The sequence below is a fragment of the Manis javanica genome, chromosome X (genome assembly GCF_040802235.1).
Source record: "Manis javanica isolate MJ-LG chromosome X, MJ_LKY, whole genome shotgun sequence".
Lineage (NCBI taxonomy): Eukaryota > Metazoa > Chordata > Mammalia > Pholidota > Manidae > Manis > Manis javanica.
The window spans coordinates 102,549,232-102,576,811 of record NC_133174.1 but is presented as its reverse complement, the minus strand read 5'-3'; the positions used below and the strand labels follow the sequence as shown (position 1 = coordinate 102,576,811).

The 27,580-nt window shown below is 39.4% G+C and overlaps 2 protein-coding genes across 2 annotated transcripts in view; one reads left to right on the top strand and one right to left on the bottom strand.

The window, feature by feature from the left end:
- Positions 1 to 27,580, top strand: part of TRPC5 (transient receptor potential cation channel subfamily C member 5) — a 117,398-nt gene that overhangs the window by 34,662 nt on the left and 55,156 nt on the right. The gene's annotated exons all lie outside the window — the stretch shown is intronic.
- On the bottom strand, positions 1,191 to 26,094 carry TRPC5OS (TRPC5 opposite strand). Its single transcript, XM_017659581.2, has 4 exons — positions 26,003 to 26,094; positions 18,161 to 18,203; positions 3,529 to 4,165; positions 1,191 to 3,271 (listed from the first exon to the last, which is right to left on the bottom strand). Exons 3-4 carry the CDS (start codon positions 3,858 to 3,860, stop codon positions 3,244 to 3,246), a joined length of 360 nt encoding a protein of 119 aa, XP_017515070.2. The 5' UTR covers positions 3,861 to 4,165; positions 18,161 to 18,203; positions 26,003 to 26,094; the 3' UTR covers positions 1,191 to 3,243.

Here is a 27,580-nt window from a genome sequence, read left to right as displayed (position 1 = left end):
CATTAAAAATTTAGAAGCTATGGTTTCAAGAAAGGCCAGTGTTTCTCCAAGTAGGAATAAAACTATTAAAAGTGATCAGTATTACCAGAATTTGTTAATCTAGAGGCATGTGTATTTATGTGTTCTGATTTTTAGATTTTGTTAATGGCATCTTTGATTAAAGGAATCTGAGATACTAAAGTTGTGTTTCATAACTGGCTAGTACACTCTACATGAATACTTGTGTTAACTAAAAAATACGTCTTGAGATGTTGTTGGCATTTTATTAGGGTCTTTAGTGGGGGAGTCGAAAGTTACATGTGGATTTGACTGTGTGGAGTGTCAGTCACCCTAATCCCTGTGTTGGTCATAGGTCAACTCTATACCCAAGAGGAAATGGCTAAATACCTCTAGACTATTAAGATAAAGCTATCATTAGTCAGCTTTGATGTAAAAAGTAATTGTAAAAATCATGTTGGAAAACAGTGGGTTAATAATGTTCAGATTTACATAACCCCTCAGAAACAAATCTTAGCCTTAAATGGAATGTAATTCACTCTTTCCTGAAAAGCTTTCTCATTGTTGTTTTTCCCTCATTACTATTCCTACTAGAACTCAAAGAGGCTGCTAAAAAGTATTTAACTTGGTAAAAGAAAAAAACAAGCTCAGAAGGATGAAACAAAGGCTGATTCCAAACTATAACTTTGACATGGAGTAAAATAAGGAAGCTCTGATCTCCTAGAAAACAGATGTAAAACCATTGGATGATCTTTACATGTTACATAGACTTTCAAGTACGGTCAGATAGATATTTTCAGATATTCCTAAAAAAAGTCCTGATTTCATATATTCTGTCCCTTTGTCAGATATATCATAACAAAGGCTTTGAAAACTGTATCATTTTATTTGTTCCTTATTATCATTAAAGGTAGGCAGAAAAGTTATTATAACTCATTTTACAATCAAGAAAGGACTATATTTCAGATTTGTTCAAGATTATCTGACAAAACCAGAAGCAGAACTTCAGGCTCCTGGTATAACATTCTTTCGGATTATACTCCACCTTCTGCGGAGTGGGGTTCTTTAATGCCAGTTTAGTAGCCTGAGAGTTCACCACCAGGTAATTTTAAATGACCACAAGTTTTTTCATTAGTAAATGAAAACTTTATTAGTTAAAGTTTGTAAACACACACAACAATAAAATGGTGTAGATCAATAGCTAAGGATTATGTTTGGTTATAATCTAATAACTGACAGTATTTATCACACATAAGGATGCGAAGTTAGTTAACCTTTATCTTCCTCTGACTGGGTTTTGAAAAGCATGATTTGTGTTACTTGCCAACCAGCTGTCCCCATCATTATCAGCAATTTAGGGGTGGCTAATTTGCATATGAAAAAAGGTTTGGCCCATAAACCTGCTTGGGAACTAACTCTGTATTATGGCTTTCCCCTATAAACAGCTATATAATTGTTGACAACTTATTACTTTTCTCCTCTCCCCTGAAAATACCTTCCCTACTAGCTCTTGTTTCTAAGTTTTCTTATTTTCTTACTTACTACACTTTGTTATCACTATTAACTCTATTTTTAATTCTGTTCCATAGAGCACATATACTTAACGCAACAATTCATTGCTTGAATCAGGGTTACAGCATAACAATTTTTCAAAGCATATATAATCACAATCAAAGCAAACATTATAAAATATTTTATCGAATCCTGTGGTGTCACTATAGTAGTCTTTCCAGGTGACCCATGTAGCCTGATGATGTAACTTTTGGTTCTCCTCTTGCATCTTGGTTCACCCCTCTAGGTCTCTTGGCTCCTCATCTACTCTACCAATCTTGCCACAGAGCAGTCTGTTGCAGAGCTTCTCATACTAACATGTTTGACTAGCTGCTAAGTTCTTCTGATTTTCACAAGGGTCTGTTGGTAGCCTTTCTTGATACAGCAGTCTCTTCCTTAAACTTGTAAAATGAAATCCTAGAATTCATGGGCAAAACTGACCTGTGTTTTCCCTGCTACTGTTCATCCAAATAAGACCAGGTTCTATAGTCTGTAATTTCCCCCATTTACCTTTATAGGTAGCTAATTATCTGTGTATGCAGACCTCACTTAGTATTAGATACAGTATCTGTCATGTTGGTTAGCTCTGAAGGCATCTATACTAAATGTCTTTTTAATCTCTGTGACTATAACATGCTTTATATGAGTTGATGTAGTTTGGTGTCCACCAGTGTGGACTGACTTCTACATGTCATTTTTCACAATTTGCATATAAAACTATCCAGTGGTATACTTTTATGTCTTCACCTAGTTGTCCATGTTATGAGATGTAAAAAACATTCTCTAGGAGGAAGGACAATGGTGTCCATGGGCTTGTCTAAAGAGTAGGTATTTTTCCAAATGAAAGTGAGGGTCCTGTATGGCATGGAATTAAAATTATCAGTGCATTTCCTGCACATTTATTTTCTCCCTCTCTGTTTTGATAGGGGGTCCTCCAACTATTGTATTTTCTCTTTCTGGTATCTGTAGAATTGTTGTTGCTAAATACCAGTTCACATTTTGTTTAAACTCACTATTGCTCCCATCTCTCAATAGTTAGGATTTCCATGTCAACATTACAGCAGGTTCATTGTTAAAAGACCTTCAGCTATTCTTTATAAATTCAGCTACACCCAAGAAGATACACTTAATTCATCGCTACTTGTAGGCCATCATCTCTGAACCTTTGCCGTAAGCATTTGACTTTCCAGTGGTTAGTAGTCCTTATAGGGCTTTGTCTACCTCTTCTACTATATCTTCTATGTTGCTATGTGCTGTAATTTTCTATCTCCATTTGGGGAACAATATTGCAGAGTGGTGGCGAAGTGGGTCAGCATTTGAAGGAACAGTCCTGCACTGAACCCTCTTGGCCTCAGCTTTTTAAAAGGCTTCTTCCTGGCAAAAATTATCTGAAAATTTTTCTGTAGTTTTATTATCTGGTAGATGGTACTTTTTCAAAATTATTTCTCCTAGTCTGCAATAGCATCCTTTGGTTAATACATTCTCTCCTAAAGGCTTGGTAAGGAATCATATCTTTTCAAGTACAAGTGTCCCAATACTGTTCTGTTATTACGAATGTATTCACTGCCATGCCATCCTGGGGATATTCCCCTCTTTAGTTTCCATTCATTGTAGAACAGTGACATTGGGTCCCAAGATATGATAAAGTTCATCAGGTCTTCATTCCATTGTTAGGTAAGACGTTTCTTCTGTTTTCTATTGTCTATTCCCGTTGTCAGGAGTCCTAGCAGGAGAATAAGTACAGGTAAAGAAAGAACCATATGACTTAAGTCAGAGCTTTTTAAATAGATACAAAGAAGAAAAGAGACCAGTCTCTACTGGAAGTAAGTGAAATATTACCTCTTCTCTACAGTATTAGTAATGAAAATGTGCAGAACTAGGATAGAACTCATATTGTTAATATTCAGAAAAATCGGAATATATTTGAAACAGAGAAATGATCAGTTCTCACACGCTGGTTAGAAGCAAATTAGGTCTTACCCATTTCCCAAGTCTTCGTTTATCCCGGAGAGTAGTACATCGTCATATATTTCATCTATCTCTAACATGGTTTGATCTATGTCAAGGATTAGGTCTTCATCTTCTCTGGATGTAAACACTGATTCTAAGTCTGAGAGATCACCGAGGTCTGGGAGCAAATCTTCCTCATAAGCAGGTGCACCTGCTTCTGCCTGTTCTGGTCCATAATTTTGGTTTACACAAGGACCTTGTCCTTGGGAAATTAATTGTAAAATCTCTTCTGCTATTATTATTAACTGGGCTACACAGTCAACAAGTCTGCTAACTAGTTCAGGGGCTGATACAGACTCCATGCTTCAGTGCTCTCCTCAATAGATAAAATATTACTAAAAGCTGTACTAAATGAGTTCTGTAACAGTGGATCTTGTGAGACTGGCAAAGCTTCTGTGGTTGGTTGGTTGAGAAATGAAGCTGTTGATGTGATTATAATGATGATCAAGTACAGAATGAGGCCAATGGTCCTATAGCACTTTTTGATAAAGTTGGTGAACCTCTTGTAAAATTTACGTATGTTACTGTTGTTTGTAATGATAGTGAACTACTGTTATAATGACCATCAGACAGATTGTCACAGCCAAGAGAAAACAGCAAAGCAGATCTAATAATACAAAAGAGAAATATAAACATTAGTATCCTTGAGCCTTTATCCATTATCTATCCATAGGTTCTGGCTAGAGGACAAAGTTTAAAGGGTATTCCTAGCTCTCTCTCCTCCTTTTGTTGATGGCCTTATGAGGATCTACTCCCCATGCTCTCTTTCCTTTATACTTCTCATGGCCTTTATCTCTTCTTTATCTCACTTTGAGAACAAAGTGAGCAAGGTAGTTTGCCTATCTTTCTTGAACATCTCTACTGAGGAAAGTACATTCACTCAGAGTCTTCTGATTAATTTTGTCTTTATTAACACATTTGTCTCATCGCCATTTATATCTAGTGCTTCCAAATTCCTTCTATATTTTTAATAATCCATTCATTAAAGTTTCTAATTACCCCTGCAGCCTGGGGAATTTATGGTAAATGAAAGTCCTACACTCTCTGTCTTTTGCCAAATTTTGGACAAGTTCTGTTATAAAATTAGCAACTTGGTCATTTCCTATTACTGCCGATATTCCCTATCTAGCAGCTAGTTCCTCCAACTTTGTCTAAAGCCATGGTCATACTATTGTCATCTGCATGTCTGGTATGCTCTGCAAACCTTCTTCCTGAGTAAGGTTATACTCCTGTAAGGCAATATCCTTTGTTTAAAAATCTAGGGATTGGCCCAATACAATCTACTTGTCACATTTGTCTGATTTCCCACCTCCAACTCCCCTTGAAAATGAGTTTGTTGAATATGCAAATTTTTAGTAATTTGACATATCTTATATTGCTTACTTGTTTGGTTGAACTATGGTTTTTTTGTTCACTCTTTCTCCTCCATTTACCTAGGACATTCATGTCCATATGTACTGAGTTTCACATGCCCATTCTGGACCCATAATCTGAGCTGACAAAGATAGCTGAGTTGGGACTTGGAGTCCCCAAGATGGCAGAATCGACATTAGTTTTTGGGGGGGTCAGATCATCTCTTCTTTTATTCTAAGTAGATCATTCTGTCTTTCTGTTTTGATGAACTGGTACATGTCCTATATGAATTGTGAAATTCCTCTCGTTGATTTTTTTTCATATCTCTCTTTACCAGATTAGTTTTCCTACATATTCCAGGCTGCAATTTTCTATTATTAGAGTATATATCTTCAGTCCACAGCTGATCACAGTGTTAGCAATATACCTTCAGCCAATTGTTTTCTTAGACATACATACAGATTAAATTTCTAACTACCAGTCCTGTGAATTGGGCTGGTTTTCTCTCTCTAGCCTCAGTCAAGCTTTTCCTAATAGCTAGTATTAGGAAGCAGCCATCACTCACTCCTTTAGGATACTGCCTGGTTTCCAACAGTTCTGACCAGAGTGGAGCCTGGCAAGCCACAGACTTTCCCTCCAGCTATTGTACGCATTAGACCTTTAAAAAAGTACAGAAAATCATCAGCCAGATGGTCTGTGATTTTCATATGGAGCTGATCTCCACAGGGCCTGATTTGACCCACTCGGTTATATAGACTATCTCTACGTAGCATAAGAACCACATCTTTTTCTTGATCCAGAATCCTGACAGCAGATGTGGGGTTTACCTTGATAATAAGGGTCCCAACCATGATGACTAGGAGGCATGATTTTGGTCAGAGGCAACTTTGCTGAAATATGGGAGAATGGATACTAGCAGTATAAGTTTATTTTATTAACTTTATGTGATCCCAGCTTTCTGATTAGAGAAAAGGCAGTCTTAGTAGGAGGAAATAATGAAAAGAAATCATGAAAGGAACTTGGCATGAATGTAAAGCATGAATCAGCTCATCAGAAGGGAAATATGGAAGGTGGGTATCAGATATTACTAGAAAGCATCATCATATTTTCAAAGGAAGCAGTGACCTCCTGTGTTGCCCACAGCCCAAGGGCAAGAGAGGGCGATAAGAACATGCTTCTGCAAACTTACTTACTTTCTGGCTTCCCTTTCACCCAGTTTTTTTTTTCTTGGCTTCTCTACCTCCCTCTAGGACTCTTATTCATCCTCTTAGTCAAATACTTCCATTGTTTCACTTACCTATTTCATTCCATTTAACTCCCCCTGTATCTCTAACTCCACTATCACTTTCCATCATCTTTTCTTCCATCTCTCCCTAAGCTGGGCGAAGTTTTCAGATGAACTATATTTCATTCATCAAATTGATATTAAACATTACACAATGTAAACATAAAAAACAGAGAGAACATTTCATGTTTTGCTTTCATATACAGACAAATGTAGCTACTTATTATTTATTCAACCCTTGATTTAAGTTTTTCTATCACTTGGTCACTTTGACAGAAAAAAAATCCTGATCTAGCCTTAACCCTGTTGACCACTGTGTTAGCTAAGCCACAATTCCTATCTCCAAAGCATCTTAGAACCTAGAGGCTGGAGGATGTAAGAGGAAGGGAGGATGTTGAGAAACTGCTAAGTACTAAGAAACTGCAGTACTAAGAAAGTAAGAGTGCAGCATCAGCTTATTCCAGTTGTAGTAATTTCCAAATCAACCAACCCTTGACACCTTACTTTGCCTAGAGGGATGTTCTGCATAGTTTGTGCCTAGCCCCTATTCACTTTAAGGGCCTTTTTTTGGTATGTCTTTTAAGTCTATTATTTATTTGTTTGTTTGTTTGTTTGTTTATTCTATTGAGGTAAAAGTGGTATATAACATTATATTCATTTAAGGTGTACAATATAATTTGATATTTGTGTACATTGCAAAGTAATCACCACAATAAGTCTTCTGTCACCATACAGTTGACCTCCCTCACTCTTTTACCCACCCCTCAACCCCCTAATCCCTCTATTAACCACCAATCTGTTCTCTGTATCTATGAGTTTTGTTTGTTCATTGCTTTTTCTAGATTCCAGATGCAAGGGAAATCATAAATTTGTCTTTCTCTGTCTGACTAATTCACTTAGCATAATACTCTCAAGATCCAACCATGTTGTCACAAAAGGAAGACTTCCTTCTTTTTATGGCTGAGTAGTATTCCAATATGTGTATGTACCACATCTTTATTCATTCATCCATCAATAGCTACAGGTTATTTCCCAATCTTGGCTATTGTAAATAGGGCTGCAATGAACATAAGGGTGCATATATCTTCTCAAATTAGTGTTTCACTTTCTTTGGATAAATACCAAGAAGTGGAATAGCTAGATCATATGGTAATTCTATTTTTAATTTTTTGAGGTACTTCCATACTGTTTTCTATAGCAGCCGCACCACTTTACATTCCCACCAACAGTGCATGAGTGTTCCTTAAGGGCCTTTTTATTAGCTGTTCCCTCTGCCTGGGATCCCTTTTCCCCAGAAAAAAAAAAAAGGCTTCTTGTCATTCTGATCTCAGCTTCAATATCATCTCCTCAGATTTCTGACCCTCCAACCTGAAAAAACCTCCTAATCATCCCTTTCTCATTATGCATATAGTGCATTTTGGCATTACGGCACATATAATTACCTCATATTTTCTTGTTTATTTGCTTTTCTGACTCCTACTCCACCCCCACATACATATAGACTGAAATATAAGTGCCATGAGACCAGGAAGTTTGTCTGTTTTGTTTTCTGCTGTATCCCCAGGCATAGAAGAGAGACTACCACATAGTAGGTAATCAGGAAGTGCTATTGAATAAAGGAAAGAGGGGAAGGAGGAAGGGAAGAAGAACTATTAGCTCTTTCATTCAGTAAATATTATCAAGTTTCAACCAGGCATGAGGATAGCAGGGGGTGCAAAGATAAACCAATTCATCAAAACACATGGTAAATAAAATGAACAGGCAAGCCACAGACTGAGAGAAAATATTCACAAAACACATATCTGACATATTATAACGAGAATATAAAAATCCCCTACTGGGGTGGGCAAAATGGTGGAGGGGATCGAAAGGTACAAAATTCCAATTATAAAAGAAATAAGGCATGGGAATGTAATGTGCAGCATGGTGACTATAGTTATAATACTGTCTTGCATAGTTGAAAACTGCTAAGAGAGTAAATCCTAAAAGTTCTCATCACAAGAAAAAAAATTCTCTAACTACATATGGTGACGGATGGTAGCTAGACTTACTCCGGTGATCATTTTGCAATATGTACAAATATTCCAATCATTATGTTGTATACCTAAAACTAACATAATATTGTATGTCAGTGATATCTCAATATTTTAAAAAGCGCCCCTACAACTCAGTAACAAAAAGACGAACAAACCAGTTTAAAAGATGGGCAAAAGATTTAAACAAAAACATTCCATTAAGGAAGACAAATAAATATAAACACATAAAAATATATTCAACATCATTATCCATTAGGGAAATACAAATTAATATCAGAATAAGATACCACAGTATACTCACTAGACTGGCTAAAATTAAAGACTGACAGCAACAAATGTTAACAAAAATTTAGAGCAATAAGAATTTTTACACATTGCTGATGGGGGTGTAAAATGGTACAACCTCTTTGAAAACATCTGGGAGTTTCTTATAAAACTAAGCAAACACCAGTCTAGTCCCAGTAGTTCACCCAATAGAAATGAAAATGTGTGAAAAATTTTTTACAAAAACAGTTACAGTAGCTGTATGCATAATAGCCAAAAAAAGAAAGTGGAAAGAGCCAGGTGTCAAAAGGGGAATGGATAAATAAACTGGTATATTCATACAATATGATACTAATCAGCAATGAAGAGAAAGCCACTAAGGATAGGGACAGCAACATGGATGGATATCAAAAAACAGGACAATGAAAGAAGCCAGACATAAAAGAATACATACCTATGATTCCATTCATATGCAGTTCTACAAAATGCAAAATGACCTATGGTGGAAAGAATCAGAAGAGAAGTTGCATCTAGGGTAGCAGGGACTGATTGGGAAGATGCATAGGAGAACTTTCTGGGGTGATGGTTATGATCATGTTTTAGATGGAGTTTTGGGTTACACAGTAGTATACATTCATCAAAACTCATAGAATAAGTATGCTTAAGATTTCTGCATCTCACTGTATGTAAATTTTACTCCCCCCAAAAAAGTAACCAAGCATAATCCCCAGTCTCAAGAACATGTATCAGATGAGAAGGAATGCCCATAAATAATTATTTAAATAGATGCTCACATTTATGGATGACCTATTATTTTCAAGCCCTGTGAGACTCATTTTTTGTATTAGTACATTTAATCCTCATAATATCCCTGCGAGCTTACAGATGGAAAAATGGAGGATCAGAGAAATCAAGTAACTTACACACAGCCACATGGTAAATAAAGATGCAGGACTGAAAGGTCAGCCCATGTCTGACTCCTAAAGTCATATTCCAGAAGCCACAAATTTAAGTGCCTAACAGGGGCAAAATTTGCCTTATTCGGACCAGAACTAACATCTTATTCTAAGCAGGAATAGAACTGAGAATTTTAATCTCATTTGCCTTCCCCAGAAACTGGCTGGATTTCAAGTTGACTGTGAGTCCTATGGCAGAAGGATGGAGAGAGCCTGATCAATCCCCTCAGGGATCCCTGTCATCAGTAAGAGGGATGATGTGTCCGTTTTATCTGCCCTTCCACTGACCTACTGAATTGGCCCAAATGCTTGTAAACTACTCACTTTTGACAGAGCGGAGACAGATGAGACTCAAGGTTCTGCCTATTAAATATTTTCTGGACTTTGACTTTCAAATGGGATGTGAGCACTCCTGTCACAACTGAAAAGCAACAACAAAAAAGGATAAAGTGGAAAATTGATAGGTTTAAAGATATCCACAATCTGTGGAAGCAAAGACAAGAAGAACTAAAATTTCAGCGAGTGCGGAGTCCTTCCTAATGAACTGATAAACACAAGGGTTTTTTTTCTTTGCTGGGACATTTTCTAATTCTGGGCACAAGTTGAAGATGAGGTTTGGCCCCAAGGCAGAGGGACTCTACTGAGGAAAAGGAGAAATGTACAAAACATTTGAGAAAGGATTACAAATTTGAGAAGCCTCAAATGCAGGGCTGGTTTTCGTTACCTGAAGCTAGCTGAAATCTAGCCTGGTGCCTGAGCAGAAAAAGTTGAGCTAAGTAGTATCTCCCAGTCTCATGGTACTTTGGAGACAAATTCTCACTAGAGGGAGGGGTATTGACACACACACACACTACCAGTCTCTCCCTCAAAATGTTACCGAGATTTTGACATTGGTAGGGAATGGGGAAGTTAAGGACTTAAACTCAAAACCATCCCCAAAAGGCACTTTGGACAGAATGATCCTAAACAGATAAGGATATATAAAGGTTTCAGTATAGCCAAAACATCTTGAAGAACAAAACTGGGGAACATATACTATCAGATGTCAAGGCTAGCTATGCAGGGACAGTGATTATGACAGCATGGTACTGGCATGTGGTCAAACAAATAAATCAATGAGACCCTTACCTCATACCAGATACCAAAATAATAACAACAATAATAATAATAATTTGAAATGGTTCATAGACCTGAATAGAAAATAGAAAACAATAAATCTTCTAGATCAATCCATAGACCAATATCTTCATGACCTTCACTAGGCAAAGATTTCTTATATGACACAAAAGATGTCAACTATTAAAGAAGATTGATAAATAGGATTTTATTAAAATTACAAATTTCCATTTATCAAGACACCTTAAGAGAATGGATAGGGCAACCACAGACTGGGAGAAACTATTCACAATACTTATATCCACCAAAGGACTCATATCTAGTATATACATATATTTTTAAAGTCCCTCAAATCAGTAAGAAAAGGATAGACAATCCCATTTTAAAAAATAGAACAAAGAATTGAATGGCACTTCACTGAAGAAAATATCCAAATGGCCTACAAGCATATGAATAGGTTTTTATCACTATTGTTCATCAGGAAAATGTAAATCAAACTACAGTGAGATACACAAAACCCTACTAGAATAGCTAAATTTGAAAAAACTGACAAAACCAAGCACTGAGAAGAACAGGGAGCAACTGGAAGTCTCATACATCACTGGTCAAAGTGTTAACCAGTACAACTACTTTGGAAAACTGTTTGGCAGTATCTATTAAAGCTAAACATACCTCTATTGCATGACCCTGTAGTTCTAATCCTAAGTATATAACCAAAATAAAAAAGCACAAAAGTCCACAAAATACACATGCAAGAATGTTAAAAGAAATCAGATGCATGAAAGCACATACCATATAACTCCATTTATTTTAAATTTCAGAACAGGCAAATGAATGATAGAACAGATGTGAACACAGTGGTTACACCTCTGGGTGGGGGGTTATTGACTGGGAAGGAATATGAGGAAGCATTCTGGGATGCTAGAAATATTCTATGTCTTGATATGATCACCTATGTTTCTAAAAAGCCTTCAGCTATAACCTTAAAATCTGTGCACTTCACCATATGTATGCTGTATCTCAAAAAATTGTTTTATTTTCAATTTGGGGTCTCCTTCCTGTACAAACAGTAAGGACTGCAAGACAGTAACAAAAATCTTGCCAGGGTTCAGCAAGCTGGTCATTGCAGCCAATGAAAATGATGTCAAAGATACCAAGAAGGGTCCCTTTCATCTGTGTGGCTCTCTACTTCACAGCACTGCCAAGCAAAGCAAGAGGCCCTTATGGCTAAATGGAGTTGCAAATTGATGCAAGATGAGATAACCCACATCTTACAAACAGCTCAGAAAAACAGCTGGGGCAAAGGTCATGCTATCCATGTGGTAACTTAGATCTTTAACCTATAGATTTTTATTAATTGAACTCTTATGACATTTCATTAGTACCACTGATCAAAAGGCACCATTTTACTTCTAGCTGTTAGTCCTAACCCTGCTATTTTGTGATGCTCATAGCTGGCAAACTGTCAATAAGTGACTACCAGTAGAATGGAAAAGGAGCAATGGATTCCAAGTCCTCTGGGTCTGTGTGCATAGTCGATACACTACTCCACATCAGGCAAGCCAAATTAGTTCATGTCCAAGGGAAACAGGCAGTTATGTGGGCGAGATTAAAATGTGCCTTTGGTGAGTATAGATGTGTCAGTTTCCTATTTACAAACAGTAAATTTTTTCATAATGCTCCCTTCTCTGGTGCTGCAGTACCATTTGGATACATGCAGTCAATATAGATTTTTTTAACAACACCCCCAGGCATTACTTCTTATTGCCCTCCCCACCCCTAGGGAAAACATCAAGAGGTCCTTGTCCTCAAAGGACAAATTTGATCATTTTGACATAGCAGGAGCTCTCTGGGGTCGGTGGGGTGGCGGGGGGGGGGGGATACAATGAACAAAGCAACAGGATTTACTCTTTAAACTCCTTTTTTTTAAAGCTACAAATCTTTGTCTTTAAAAAACTGTTATAAGGCCTTTGCCTGTTACAGGACCTGACATTTAAAATCCCCATGAACCATCTTTAATTTATCAAGAAAGAAAGGAAAGAATTGTGTGTCTGAGGAGCTAACATGGCCCCTTCCTGAAAATATATGAAAAATTCAAAACAGAAACTGAAAAAAAGGGAGTAGGAAATGTCCTTGTGGTCAATTACACCAAACTCCACTGAATATCTTTTCACTTCCTCCAAATGTGCTCACTACTGCAGAGAGAATCAGATTCCTGCTTACCCTTCAGAAAAACAGTAACTCAGACATTGGAGAAAAACAACCACTTCTGAAAATACATCTCTTGGTTGTTCTCCTAGACAACACTATTCCAGTGTGAGGGCAGCCCCCTCATCTTGACTTGGTGGACCCTGCTCAGGTTTGTCCCTGAATCTTGATTGTCATGAGAAGCCCACTGCCTGTTAGAGAGCCTGAAGAATGCTGTACTACTTCTAGAAAGATTCTTGACTTTTAACTATTACCAGTGCAGTGGATAGGACCTAAAATAAGGGAAATCAAAACAGAACTTGGAGGTAACAGGACAAGGGATTCTATTCACAAGTCTTCCCTTGGCTTTCTGAGAAGAAAAAAAAAAAAGAAAATTGTTTTTGTGTGCTTGTCTACTTTGGAAGAGACAGTACTGTGATGCTAATTGTGGGTTGTGGGTTGTGGTTGTGAGGGTAGGATCTGGGTCAAACTGATCTATATTTGAATTTCAACTTTTCCACTTACTAACTGGAAGGTTGCTAAACTACTGTGCCTCAGTTTCCTCATCTATAAAATGAAGAGATCAGACGTGAGAATTATATGAGTTAATACATGCAACGAGTTTAGAATGCTACCTGGTATACAATAAGCTCTTAATAAATGCTAGTTAATATATAATTGTTCTGAAGAAATTCTGGAATCCAGGAACCAGTGTATGGTGCATCCTGCATACTGACTAGTGACCCCTGGAAGGTAGGAGGGGAGACAGCTGCAGGCATTACAAAAACTGGAAGGAAGAACCAGAAATACAATTCATCTCGTAGTTAGAACCAACATGATGTTGAACTTAGATGAAGATGTGAGGGAGCAGGACTGTCTTGGCAGTTTGGTCACACATAACCCTTTCGGGAGACCTGAGACCACTCAAGAGGGGAATCCTTGAAGATTAGGGGATCTTCCTAGCCTAATGCCCTCCCACCTTGATAACACTTGCTCACTCTGTCTCTGAGCTCTAGCAGGTGAAAGGTGAAAGCTGACTACACTTCAAACTGCTCATTGACTACTCCCCCAATACCTTGCCAGCTGTGTGGAGAAGGCCCTCCACTTGGTATTATGACAGCAACTCTTTCAAAGCTTTCACTAGTGATCCCTTGGAAACATCTACTTGGAAAGGAACTGGCAAAGTCATGAAGGCGAGATAATGAAGGCCATTCCCCTCTGTCTAGGATGACTTCACCTGAACCAGCTCAGACTTGCAGATCTTTCTATGTAAAATAGGAAAAACATTGGGGTAAAACAGAGAGCATCACACAAATATCTTTGTCTACTTTTTATTCCTTACCACCCTAGCCCAGATTTAGTGCTGAACTCCCAGAGAACCTCTCAGAAATTTGACAGAAAGCAAGACTAATCACCAGTCGTGAACTCCTCTCTGTTTCTGTGGCAAATGCCAGCTGGCCAGGAGAGACACAATTCGTTTACTTTACCCCCTGGAAAGAAGATCAGAGGTCAAAAGTTCTTCCTTCTGCCTCCAAATGTACTTACTGCCTATCCAGAAAAGGCAGAGTGCTTCTGTTTTTAATAATCGCAAAATAAGATTCCAGAACTTCTTTTGATAGCTCATTCCAGGGATTTTTAGTTTCTTCCTGCTAATTATATGTTCAAGTAGCTACACATACATTAATTTATTTAATCCTTATAACAATCTTGTGCAGCAAGGATTATCCCTATTTTATAACTGGGGAAGTGAAGACTCAATATGGATAAGTGACTTGCCAAGATTACACAGCTGGTTAGTAGCAGAACAATTAGACTATGATTCTTCAGTCCCTCCTCTAGTGTCCCTCTGTGCTGTCCCTTACACTGTGATCTGCCTAGTGATGATGTTCTGGGGAGCTCCAAATCACCAGTAGAATAAGAAGTGTTAAGATGTCAGCAGGAACACAATACAGCTGTGATGGGTGGCTTACCAAGTGGATCATAGGCCACAAGTCCTCTTGAGGATAACCATTTCATTGTCCTTATTCCTACATACTATATTGTTTGCAATGTGCACCTACAGTTAGAACACACTAGCAAAAAGATAAAATACCAAAAGCCTAAATGAATATTAAAATTACCTTAAGACCATAAGCTGATCTATGAATATAAAAAATAAGATGAATATTTAGTCTCCTGTTTTCTAACTTTTCCCTTTTTGACACCTGAGATAGATACAATTAAATTAAATAGGAGGAAGTTAGAAAAAAATCTTTCTTACTATCCTAAGGGAAAAAAAGCTTTGCTCTTGGGCATGAATTTACTGTTTCCTTTCCCTCTGAAGATTTCGTTCCTCTAGCTCTCAAGGTTCAGAAAGAAGCTGAAGGTTAGCATTTCAAACATGGGTGAATAGCGAATCCCCACCGCCTATATGCTTGGCATTCAGAAAAGAACATCAGGGCCACAGCCCTGTCTTCTGGTGAGACCACTCCCAACACCACATCAGTGTGCTGCTCAAGTGAAAGTCTGGATAGAGTTCTCCTCTTAGGATTCCTTACCAGATTTCTTTTTTAGCATTAGCTAGAGGCAGGGAAATCTCAAGGCAGGTTTGCTCAACAAGAACAAAATCTCTCTCTCATCTCTTGTGACTGATATTACCAGGTTATTTATTTCTGTTCTCAAAGATACTGTCAATTAAATATAATGGCCACTCCATCTAATTACCCTTGTCAAAGTTACCAGTGACTTCCACACTACTAGATCCAATGGTCAACCCCCAGTCCTCATCTTACTTGTCCTATATAAAGCATCTGACACGGTTGATCGCTCCAAGTCCTCTTCTTATCCTTAGTCGCTTCCTTGGTGATCTCATACAGGCTGTAAATAACATCTCTATGTAGATAACTGCCAGATTTATTTAGCTAGCTCAGACCTTTCTCCAGAATCCCATGTTTGCATGTCTAATCGCCTTCACACTGGTTTCTGTTATCTAAAACTCAGTGCATCCAAAACTGGATCCTTGATCTTCCCTCCAAAACTTCACCTATAGCCTTCTCCATCCATCTCAGTAGATGGCAACTCTATTCTTCTAACTACCTAGGATTAAAAAAAAACCTTGAGTTTATCTTTGACTTTTTTCCCCACAATCCACAGCCAATACACCAGGATATCCTTTTGGCTCTGCCTTCAAAATATATCCAAAAACGAATAACTTGTCACTGTGAGCCACTAGCATCCACCTCTCACCTTGATTATTTCAACAGCTTCCTAGCAGGATTCCCTTTGCCTCACTGCAGTCTCTTCTTACCACAGTAACAGCCAGCGTGATCCCTTTAGAATGTAAATCAGATCATGTCACTCCTCCTTTAATGGCTCTGCATTCCCTTCAGAGTAAACCCAGATCCTTATAATGGCCTACATGGCCCTCCATGATATAATCTGCTTTATCTTTTTTCTCCCTTCATCTGTTCCAGCTATTCTGGCCTTTTTGCCATTCCTCAGATTTACCAGGCACACTTCCTCTTTAGGCACTTTTCACTGGCTATTCCTTCTGCCTGAAATATTCTTTACTCAGATATCTGAATGGCTAAATCCCTCACCCCTCCTTCAAACCCATTGCTTACAGCTTATCTTAATGAGAGCTAAACTTAACACCCTTTGAAAAACTGAACCAGCCTCTCCCAAACTGGCGCTCCTGAGTCTTCCTTATTCTGTTGGACTTTTTTAATTTTCCTAGAACTTAACCACCTTCTATATATCTTGTATTCATTACTTATTTATTATGGTTACGATGTATTTTATGGCTCCCCTCTCCAGAAAGTAAGTTCCATGAAGGCAGTGATGTCTGTTTTATCCATGGACAAGCACAGGTCTGGTACATAATGAGTTCTCAATAAATATTTGTTGAATGAATAATAAAAGTAATAATTCTTCACATTCCTATAGCACTTATACTTTTCCTAGTTTTTTCATATCATATCTCATTTGATTTTCATAATTACCATACAACATGGGTAGGGTAACACAGAGTTTATTATCTCTATTTTACATTTAGGAAAATTGATAAACAGAGAGGCAAAACCATGTACCCAAAGTCACATGGCTGGAATTTGGTAGAAGCAGAAATCTAGTTTTGTGCTTTCTTCCCATAGCCTCCAACATTATAATGCAAAGCCCCCAATCATTGAGGAAAGGTCTGCCAGATTTTTTTGTGAGGACATAGACATGCCCTGCTTATGCCATTAACCCAGTGCCTTGAAGCTGAATGTGTTTCACCGGCTCATGGGAATGCAAACACATGAAATCATCCAAAGACCTGAGTTTTATGCAAGAAATTGTCATGTGAATGTCAGAGAAAATGATGTCATTCCCAAATGGCGCTCTCTCTGAGCAAGAAAGCAACATTTGAATATACCAGCTGCTCAGTGGAATAAATCATTTGTTTCCTCCCAGCCAGCTCTGTCTTCCTCTTGCAGTACATATTATACCAGTTCTCCAAAACAACTGAATAGCACAAAGGGGGAAATTACTGTCCAAGGAGGCATCTGCCACCTCTTCTATGGGACCACCATCTAAGCCACTGACTGCCCATTTTGGAACCTTTCCCCATTGCCACTGCCACACAAGAAAAGCAGAGGCTGTCCCTTTAAACATATCACCAAAGAGGAAGCTGGTGTTTACTTGGCAGTCAGGGACCAGGATACTTCCCGTTTGGCATACCGCTCCCGCTGGCATCCAACCCAGAAGCTGCTAGATTCTGCAGTGGTGGCACCTATTTTGTCCTTAGGATAACATAGTAGATTTTAAACACAATTATATTTACACACAGGCTTTTTAAGAGAGATGCCTGTCACCCCTGGTAAGCTCACAGGAGGCTACAGTAATGGTACAGCCAGGAAAACGCAAGCCAGGTGCTCAGTGTCTTCTGACAGCTGAATCCACAGCACCAGAGAAGGAGGCCTGGTCTCCTTCCCTGGTCCCCAGAATGTCCTTATGACAGGGATGGATGGATCCAGTAACCCTCGCAAGGATTACTAAGTAGACCAGATTTGCCTTCAGAGCCCTTGTCCTCTGATCACAGCACATCAAGTGGCTGAAACTTGACTGTACTACCATGTCAGCTCCCCTGCCAGGCTCAAGAGATTTCCCCTAATGGAACAGCAGGCATCAGTTCAACAGACAAGCCTCAGGCTGCAAACAGAAGTGTCAATGCAATTCCAGTCTGCCAAATGCTTGATGGACTTCGGAGAAGACATGGGCACAAACATCACTGCAACACAAGGATACATGCAACAACCTCAGCAATGTGGACTGAAGTATTTGACACTGGGACGTAGGAAGGATGGAGGAAAGAGACTGTATTTTAGGGGAACAAGACGGGACTTGAAAGCAGAAAAACCTGGGTTCAAGTCTAAAAGTTTTCTTACCTTGTACATGTCACTTACGCTCACTGTGATTCACTTTCCTGATCTGAAAATAGGATGATAATAATAATACGTTAAGCAAATATTTATTTTGTGATTCAGACAACTTTTAATTATGGGGAGATGTCTTTTTACTTTAGTTTAAAAAGTAAGAGTGAGGCTTTTGAATTCAAACACAGATTTAAACTCTATCTCTAATACTAACTGTATAGCATTTAGGAAGGCACACACTCGCGAAACCTGAGTTTATTCATATTATAGTGGGGATGATGATGGCACCTATTTCAAATGGATGCTGTAATAATAAAATGAAACCTTAAAAAAATAATCAAATGAAATAATATTGCAATGTGTTTTATAAAGTATAAACTCCAAGACAAAGATTTTATTTAAAAGTCCTTGACTACAGTGACCAACCAATATGGTTTGCCAGGGACCACGGGACATTCCAGGACAGAGGACTTTCAGTGTTAAATACAAACTCTTGGAAAAACTAGAATGAGTTGCTTACCCTAATCCTGACTAGCCCTGAAAATGTCAAGGGCCTGGATAGGCCTTAACTAGACTCTACTTAGACATTCACCAGACTATGCCTGGCTTAGGCCCTGACTAGGCCTCACAGGGCTCTGAGGGGCCTAAACTAGGCTTTGGCCCCAACTAAGCCTTAACTGAGCCGGCTAACTTTTAAGTAAGCTAAGGACCTGGATAGTCCTTAACATACTCTGATTTGTTCTTAACTATGTTGGTTAGCTTTTAAGTAGGCTTAGGTACTGATAGTACCTTAACAAGACTCTGGCTAGGCCTTAACTAAATGCTGACCTTAAAAATATCTCAAATATTTTGTGACTGAAATTTGAATAGATTTAGGCCCTACTGGACTCTTACTAAACAAAACCTAGGCTTAGGCCATTGCTAGTCCTTAACATACTCAGATGAGACCCTAACCACATTAGTTGGTTTTTAACCAGGTCAGGCCCAGGTTGTACCATAGCAAGAACCTGGCTATACCTTAACTGGGGTCTGACTTGGCCTTTAATAAGTTAGGCCCTGGATCTACCTCAACAACTTTCTGACTAAAACTTAAGCAGATTTAGGCCCTAACTGGGCTCTGACTAAACAAAAACTAGGCTTAGACCATAACTAGCCCTTAACATACACTGATTAGATCTTAACTGTGTTGGCTCACTTTTAACGAGGCTTAGGTCCTGGTTGTACCTTAACAAGACTCTAGCCAGGCCTTAACTAAGATCTCACTATCACTAGTCTTTAATAAGCTTAAGCCCTGGATATACCTTACCTGGTTTCTGACTAAAACTTATGTACATTTCAGCCCTAATTGGGCTCTGCCTAAACATAAGCTACACTAGGCCCTGGCTTTGCCTTAATTAACCATTGATTAAACCTTAGCTAAATCACTGTTACTCTTTACTAAGAGTACCCTTAATACATACTCCTTTTAGTCCTCACCTCCCTTATTGTGTACCTACCATTGCCTCAGTTATCCTGCAGTTCCAGGCTGCCCTCTGGGTCATAAAGAGAGAATGGACAAGACAGTGCCTTACCCAACTGCAGCAGGAAATGGACTTCTAGCCATAGTGCAGCCTTCTGTATTTATAGTTTAATACAAGAATCCACCATTGAACTGACACCCCCCAGCAACCAGGGGATACTCTTTTAGGTAACAATCCACCTGGTAGTACATCTTCTCTTTATCCAGTCAAGATGGTCTGCACAACTTCTTCCAGGACACATACAGTTTGTAACAAGTTTGTAACAGATAATGGAAGACATTGTCCTAAGTACAGGAGATAGATCCACAGTGCTTGTCCATAATGTGCCACTGGCAGTTAAGAAGAAAGCTGATGTACCACAATTGTAGCAAAGGGAGTGAAAGCTTCACAAAGCTGAACTCTGAGCATTTGTAGATCCTGTGAACTCTCCACAGTTACTTTATCAGGCCTATTGTGAGGAAGTAGCCAGTCTGATATATCCTAGCTTAGAGTATAAAGCACACTGAGTCCTTAGTTGATGACTCAAGAACAGGATGATGGATGAAGCTCAGAGCATGAACCATGAATTTCTGCATAATGGTTTCATCAATATCCTAGTGATGAGAGACTGGTAATTGGTTCCAAAGCCCTGCTATATTATTTGGTTTGGTTTGGGAGTACATATTTATATACATCCACTTTTTAGTAAAATATATTTGATTCCTTCATCACTGGGAGTTCACTTCAGCTCAACTAATCATTTTCTCATCCTTATCAAGTTATAAGTTAAACTTAAATAGGCCTGTACAGTTCTGTTTACCCCTTCAAATACATGATGACTCATATCAGCCCTGAATGAACTAAATGAAATTCACAGGCACTATCCAGGGCAAAGTAGATAAGTGGCCCTGCTCACAGGACAGCACCTGAGCAGGCCTGTTCCTATAGGGTGTAAGCACTCCTTACATTAGGCGGTATATAGCAGTAGGTCAAAGGAACTGATATGGGCACCAGGATCAGGGAGTTTAGGCATTCATTCATTCATCCCACAAATATTTATTGATCACCTACTATGTGTCACATATGGTCCTAGGTCCTGGGAATATGACGGTAATCGCAAATAACCACAGACACTGGCTTCATGGAAATTTCATTCTACAAACAAAACCAAGGGAAAGTCTGCACAGCTATGGGCAGAAGTCTAGATCAAAACAATCTATACCCAAGGACATCACAGAGTAGAGTCAAGTGTGATGGGCAAAGCTCAAAATGACAGAAAAGCTATAGCAGTAAGGGTAAAGAGCTAGGCAAATGGCCATGTGGTCAGAAGAACAGACAGCAGCCACAAATGAGTATTATCTTCCCTTTATAAATTGGGAAACAGAGCTGCCGAAGATCACCTGGCCCTAAGTGGCAGATAGGATTCCAACCCAGGGCTGACTGCCCCAGAGCCCACCTTCCTTCCACTGCCACCACACTATGAGGCTGATATCTGGCCCTTGCCATCTCAGGAAACACAGGAGAGGACTTTAGGGTTCCTCAGGCTCCTTTACCAAAGCCGCTCATCACCAGTCAGTCCTTCTTTCTCAGTTCTACCTGCTTCTCAGTGCTGGGGCAGAGATACAGTTTTGATGGGGCAGGAGGCATGAAAATCTGGTGACAGGCCTCCAGCAGTATGGCATGGACAATGGGTGGAAAGAGATGGTTACAGCTGCATAAAACCTCTGGACTTATGACCACTTTTTTGAGAAAAGAAACAAAAAAAGATACTTCGTGAGGATTCTTTTACAGTAAATTACTTAGGGGGGTGAAAATAACCAGGAAGTGTGTGACTATCCAATGAAACAAAATTCTCTGAGCATTACCAATAATCTCTGGGGGGGGTGAAGGAATGATAATGCTTAACACTCCACATTCTGCCAACACAGCAGCTAATTCTTGCATGTAAATATGCTGTCTGTATCAAGCAAAAATAAAATTTAGGCTCTGGAGGCATGAGACTAGCCCCATCCCTGATTTATGCACCTTGATTCAATGATGGGAAGTTTATTGCACAGGGGTGTACAGGGGAATTCCAGTTGAGAATAGGAAACCAATCCACTTCAAAGCCAAGGACCTCCCAACCATCCAAGGCTCTGTAGGACTTCCAAACATCACTTGTTAAATCTTGGAAGATGCCAGTTGGTTCTGCATCTCTCCTCCCTTGCCATCCTCAAAGTGACTGAGAAGCAACTTAGTAACACTATAACAAACGTGTCTTTTTGCAGCAGCTAGATTCTCTAACCCAGTTTCCTAGTCAAAGTGTGTAGTATATTCTTTGGTCTCCCTGATCCCCCTAGGAAATCCTGCAGGGATGCCACATACTCCCTGTGCAAAGCCTGCTGGCAGGCTAAGTATAGCTAATGACCTACAATATCCACTAGGAAAGAAAATGACTCCATCATTCAATTTGTTGGTGCCAGAGAATTCAGAAATTTAATATCACACAATTAATGACAGACTGCCTTTTCAAGTTCTTTAATTGTTTCCCAGAGTGAGAGGTGTCTTATCTTCTGAACTAGAAAAATGTGGCCAGTAGAAAAAGCACACAGTATAAGGGGAAAATGTGTTGTCTTTTCCTTCTGCCCCAATCCGCCACGGTCACCACTACCACAACCACCACATCACCCGGGGCAAGTCATTTATAGTTTCTGTCCTCAGTTCTTCCTTCTGTAAAATGGAATAGCTTACACCAATTTGAAAAAAAAATGGAGAGAAAGTGTACTATATAAATGAATCATATCAGCACGATAGATATGAGCCCAGACTTTGAAATTGTACAGATGCAAGTTTGAATCCCAGTTCTGTAACCTTGTAGCTATGCACCCTTGGCATGTGATTTAACCTCTCTGAGCCTCACATTTCCTTTTCCATAAAAAGGGGATGGTACTAATAATACCTATCACATGGGGCTATTGTGGGGCCAAAATCTAATAATACATGGAAACTGCTTAGTTCAGTAAATCAACAAGCTCCATGAAGTCCAGAAAGAATGAGCTATGCCTTGTGCAAACTTATTCCTTTTATTTACATCTCTTTTTGGTATTGTATTTATCAGGCACTTGATAAAAATGTACTGCTGTATGATTTATTAGGCTTTCCCATAGAACAGTAGGAAGATTCACAGGTCATCACCAAGGAATCTCAGAGGCCTGGAAAATGGTGATAGAAAACAACAAGCGATCACAGTTTCTCCTTATTTTTACCTGCAGTCCATCTCAACCCACATCTATTCAATCCTTGTGACCATAGCAAAGAAATGTCTTTCTGGAACCATGGACCCCAATAGGATGGAGACACTGCAGGTTTAACCTGAACAATGAAGGCCAAGGACTGGGCTCTCTGCTCTGCTTGGGCACACGAAACTTCTGTATCTTTATTGTATACATTCTTTATTTCTCAGATTTCCCCAAACTCTGGCCATTTCCTGAGGAGGCTACAAGCAGAGTTACAATATAATATTTGAAAGATCTTTTAAACAGAAAAATGTCATCAACTACTAGTTGCACTTTGTGAACAGATTAATAAATGCATCCCTAACTGTTGCAGAAACATTACAAAGTATTGCTGTAATTAGATCTCTCGCCCTCTTTGCTTCTACATTCAGGATCATAAGAGAAGTGTGTTGGCTTCATTTCAGTACTTCATGTGAAAGTGCAGGTACTGAGCCATTCACCCACTCCAGGGAAAGGTAGAGAAAGGAATCAGTTTGAGGATTTTGGAACCGAAAACATGTAACCGAGGAAGGTTATGCATCTCTTTCAGGAGGCTGTGAACTAGACACCAACATGTCTCAATGGGAGATGGCTTTGGATTGCTCCTGCTGAACACCAAGGGGATAAATGAGCCAGGCCCAGCTTACCTATAGCAGTGGGTTTCAACTGAGTCTATTTCCCTCTTCCTCAGGGACATTTGGCAACTTCTGGAAATACTTTTGGTTGTCACTACTGTGAGAGGGAGGTGCCACTGGCAATTCATAGGTAGAGGCTGGGGTACCACTAAACATCCTAGAACTCACAGCACAGTCTCCCAAAACAAAGACTTATCTAGCCCCAAATTTCAATCGTGCTGAGGTTGAGAACATCTGACTTAGGGAATCTTTCTGTCCTTCCATACTAACTAGCAAATATTCTTGAATGCCTTCTTGTGGTCACTGTGGGAGATGCAAGCCATTGTCTCTGCCCTAAGAAAGCACAGAGTCTAATAGGGAGACCAACCAAACACCGTGAAGCTACCAGAGCATAAAGAAGTATATCCCGTATTTTTTTCCTACATAGTGCAGCAAAAGCCCCTGGTACTATAGGAACATTGAAAAGGAGGAGAACTGCAAGCAGGACAATCATTTAGGAAAACATAAGAAGAGTAGTATCTTGAGCTGCTATTTGAAGGAGAGAAAACTACTCTTTCCCTTTCCCTCATTATTGGGAGAAAAATGAATCTATCCTCATTACCCATGGCTCCTTTCTTCTCATTTGCTGTTGACTCAGCTCCTTGTGATCTGATTTCAGGACTCCACAGAGTGTAGGACGCCACAGAAAATGTTCCCTTGTAAGGTGACCAGTGACGTATTAACCACCAGAGCCAGTCATCTGTCCTCAATATTACTCTTCCTCAACCCCTACCTGCTTGAAATTCGCCTCCTGCTTCACTGTTATGACATCATCATCTGTTCTGGTTCCCTTCTGACCTCTTGTGGCTCAGCCCCAGGCTTCTTTCCACAGCCAAACTACGCAGGAGGGAGTGCCTCCAACTTCAGCCTGCTGCCTTTCACTCACTCACTTTTTTCTTCTTAGTTAATTATTCATTCATTTGTGTCCACAAGGATATATAATTCCACAAGGGACTTGAGGTAGTTCTCTCATGCTATGTATTCTCCATTGATTATCATACCCGCTTCTGTGGTTTCACCCATTATCTCTATAAAGGCACTCTCCAAATTACACCTCTGACTCTGATGCCCTTTCTACGTGCCATTCCTACATGCCTAATCTCCTGCTGGACACTGCCTGCAGATATCAAATCCAACATATCCTAATCTTAGAGTGACCAGCTCATCCTTGTTTGCCCAGGACTAACCCAGTTTTAACACTGAAAGTCTCACGTGCTTGATAGCAGACAAACCATTACAGGAAGTCACCAGACCTAAACCAAATTCATCACTATCTGTCCCAAACCCAGCCCTCCTCCTGATCTCCTGATTCCCTTATATCCCCTATACATTTAATAAGAGATATTCTCAACTCCTCTTTACCTTCCATCCTTTTATGCAGTTGATTACCAAATATTGTCAATTGTAGCTCCAAAATATCTCCATTACTATTGCCTTCTTTCATCTCCTACCACTCTAATTCAGGCCTTCCTCACCTCTCACTTGGAAAGTTACAGTAGACTCATCAGCACCCCATCTTCAGCCATCTATCACCCCTCTTTGCCAGTTCATCTTCTATATTGCCAACATTGATCACTCTGAAACCCAAATCTGATCATGCATAGGCAATCATCTCATCAGTGTGGAAGTCTTGCAGACTGAACCCCCAAAACTGTACTAAACCAAAGCTCCCAGGTATTCAAGCATTGATGACTATACAGTTTGATACCGAAGAAACATTGCTATGACTGATTAAAATGTACAGAGTGAGCTGTAAGTAAAAGGGAAAATCAAAACAAACCCAAACCAACTACCGTATCCTTCAGAGGCCAGGAAATCAAATTCTGTCATGCAGTTTTGCATCATCTCATTTCTTTAGAGAAGTATGTGACAACCATAAGGCAAGTAAGTATTGCCAGGAAATTCCAGGCAGTATAGATCAGCTCTGGCCTTAATTTTCATCTGAAACACAATCAACTTTAGTTTTATTATGCAGAAACTAAGATAACTTGAGAGAGAATCTACTTGCTCCCTTAGGCTGTTAGATCTGAAATTGTCTATGGTCCTACACCAAATTATGGTTATAAGAACTATAGGTTTTCCATCCCTGACTGGACAGAAAAAAGAGAATTTTCTTGAATGATGTTTATATCAGATGCAGGAAATATGTATCCCATTTGAATAATGGACAGGGGACTCGAAATATAGATTATGAGATGTAAAAACTGCCAGATGAAAAAGACAAGTGCTTTCTCCCCAAAGGGAAAAGAGAGCTCATCCCTTCCTCCATCAGCAAAATATATGTATCCTCTGTCTCCCCTCCGACACTTCCAGGTGGTGAATTGTTTATGAAGGAAGTCACCTCAAGAGGGAAGGACCAAGACCTTCACAGAGACATCAGAGAAAGATGGCTCTCAGAAATCACAGTGCCATAACCCAATGGCTTACCTCTCAAATAGTAGAAATCTTCATCCTGTTATAGGCAACTTTCTCTTCCATCTGAGCAATGAACAGAGGCAGCCACCCAGCAGAAGGTTCCCACAGCTATGGTCCTGCCTTTTGCTTTGAGCCACAGTTCCCTGTTCTAGCTTAATATTTCCACAGAGGACTTTGAAACATTGAAACACTGAAACTTTTCATTTATCTTCCAATGGCCTTGCTCCTGAAATTCACTCTTCCTTCTCTACCAGGGAACACCCAGTAAGGAACACATGCACAACACAAACAACATGACCTCCTTTATTGCTTTTTAGTAGCAATAACCTCCTTCTCCCTAAACCTGAGAGCTGTAAGCCTTGGTCTCTGCCCTACATGAGTTAGAGTCTAATCAGAGACCAACTGAGCACAACTAAGAACCAAGCATATCACATAGTCTTTTTTTCTATAGTTGCTTTAGTAACTTGGAGAACAGGGAGGTCAGCACACACTGGAATCTTTAAGAAAACTTCAAAATTTTCAAAGAATGTTATCAGTCCATTTGAGTGCAAGAGAGGGAAAGGGATTTTGAAGATACAGGAAAAATATGCCACAGAATTGGGGGTATGCTTTCTCCCGCTCTCTCTTTCACACATACACACATGCGCACACACCCCTACCTCATTTTGGTCATATATCTCAGACTTATTCAGGCTTAAAGCAGCAAACAGCTTGTTCAGAGTAAATCCTCTGTTGTCAAGCCCTCTCTAGGCTAAAACCACTGTGTTCACTGCCCTGTTCTGTTGATGCCCATGCCTCTAACTTCAGTCCTAAATTTTGGCCTTTGCTTCAGCAACCTAAGGCTCTAGAAAAGTCAGCAAGAATCCCAATCAACAAGTGCAAAAATTTGGTTTGTAAGTCAGCATTGGCTATGTGTTATCATTACTGCCCCAAAGATATAATTACCATTTTTTAAGAGTACTACATGCCAGACATACAGATGCTATGCTAAGAATTTTCATGCATACTCTCTCCTTTAATGCTCACAGCAACCCCAGTAAAGAGGCAATATTATTATTCCCATTTTACAGATAAGGAAACGGAGGCACAGAGAAAATAAAAAGACTTGTCCAAGGGCACACTGTTAATAAATGGCAGAGCCAGTTTGACCTCAGCTCTGACTCTAAAGTGTGTACCAGAGATTTTGTGGTGTGGTGGTTAGAGCCAGGGGTCAGCAAACTTTTTCTGCAAAGGGCCAGATAGCAAATGTTATAGTCATAGTAGGCCACGTGGACTCTGTTGTAATTACTTCACTCTGCCACTGTAGCACAAAAGCTGCCATACATAGTAGGTGAACCAATGAGCTTGGCTGTATTCCAACAAAACTTCATTTACACAAATGGTTCACAAACTGGATTTGGCCCCCAGACTGTAGTCTGATGACACCTGTACCTGAGCATCCATGGTGTACTCAGTCAGACCTGGCTTCAAGACCTGGCTCTCACCACTTATTGGGAAATTCTTTAGTCTCCATTTCTTAGTCTCAGTTTCTCCATTGATAGAATAGTAATAATACCTCCCTCATTATGAAGATCAATGGTTAAAGAATAC

What these genes read in the sequence shown, in the direction of transcription:
- TRPC5OS (XM_017659581.2), bottom strand. Translation starts at nt 3,860, where the DNA reads ATGGAGTCTGTATCAGCCCCTGAACTAGTTAGCAGACTTGTTGACTGT. An exon ending in AACGAAGACTTGGGAAATGG is followed by an intron (nt 3,272 to 3,528) that starts GTAAGACCTAAT and finishes TTCTCCTGCTAG; the next exon opens with GACTCCTGACAACGGGAATA.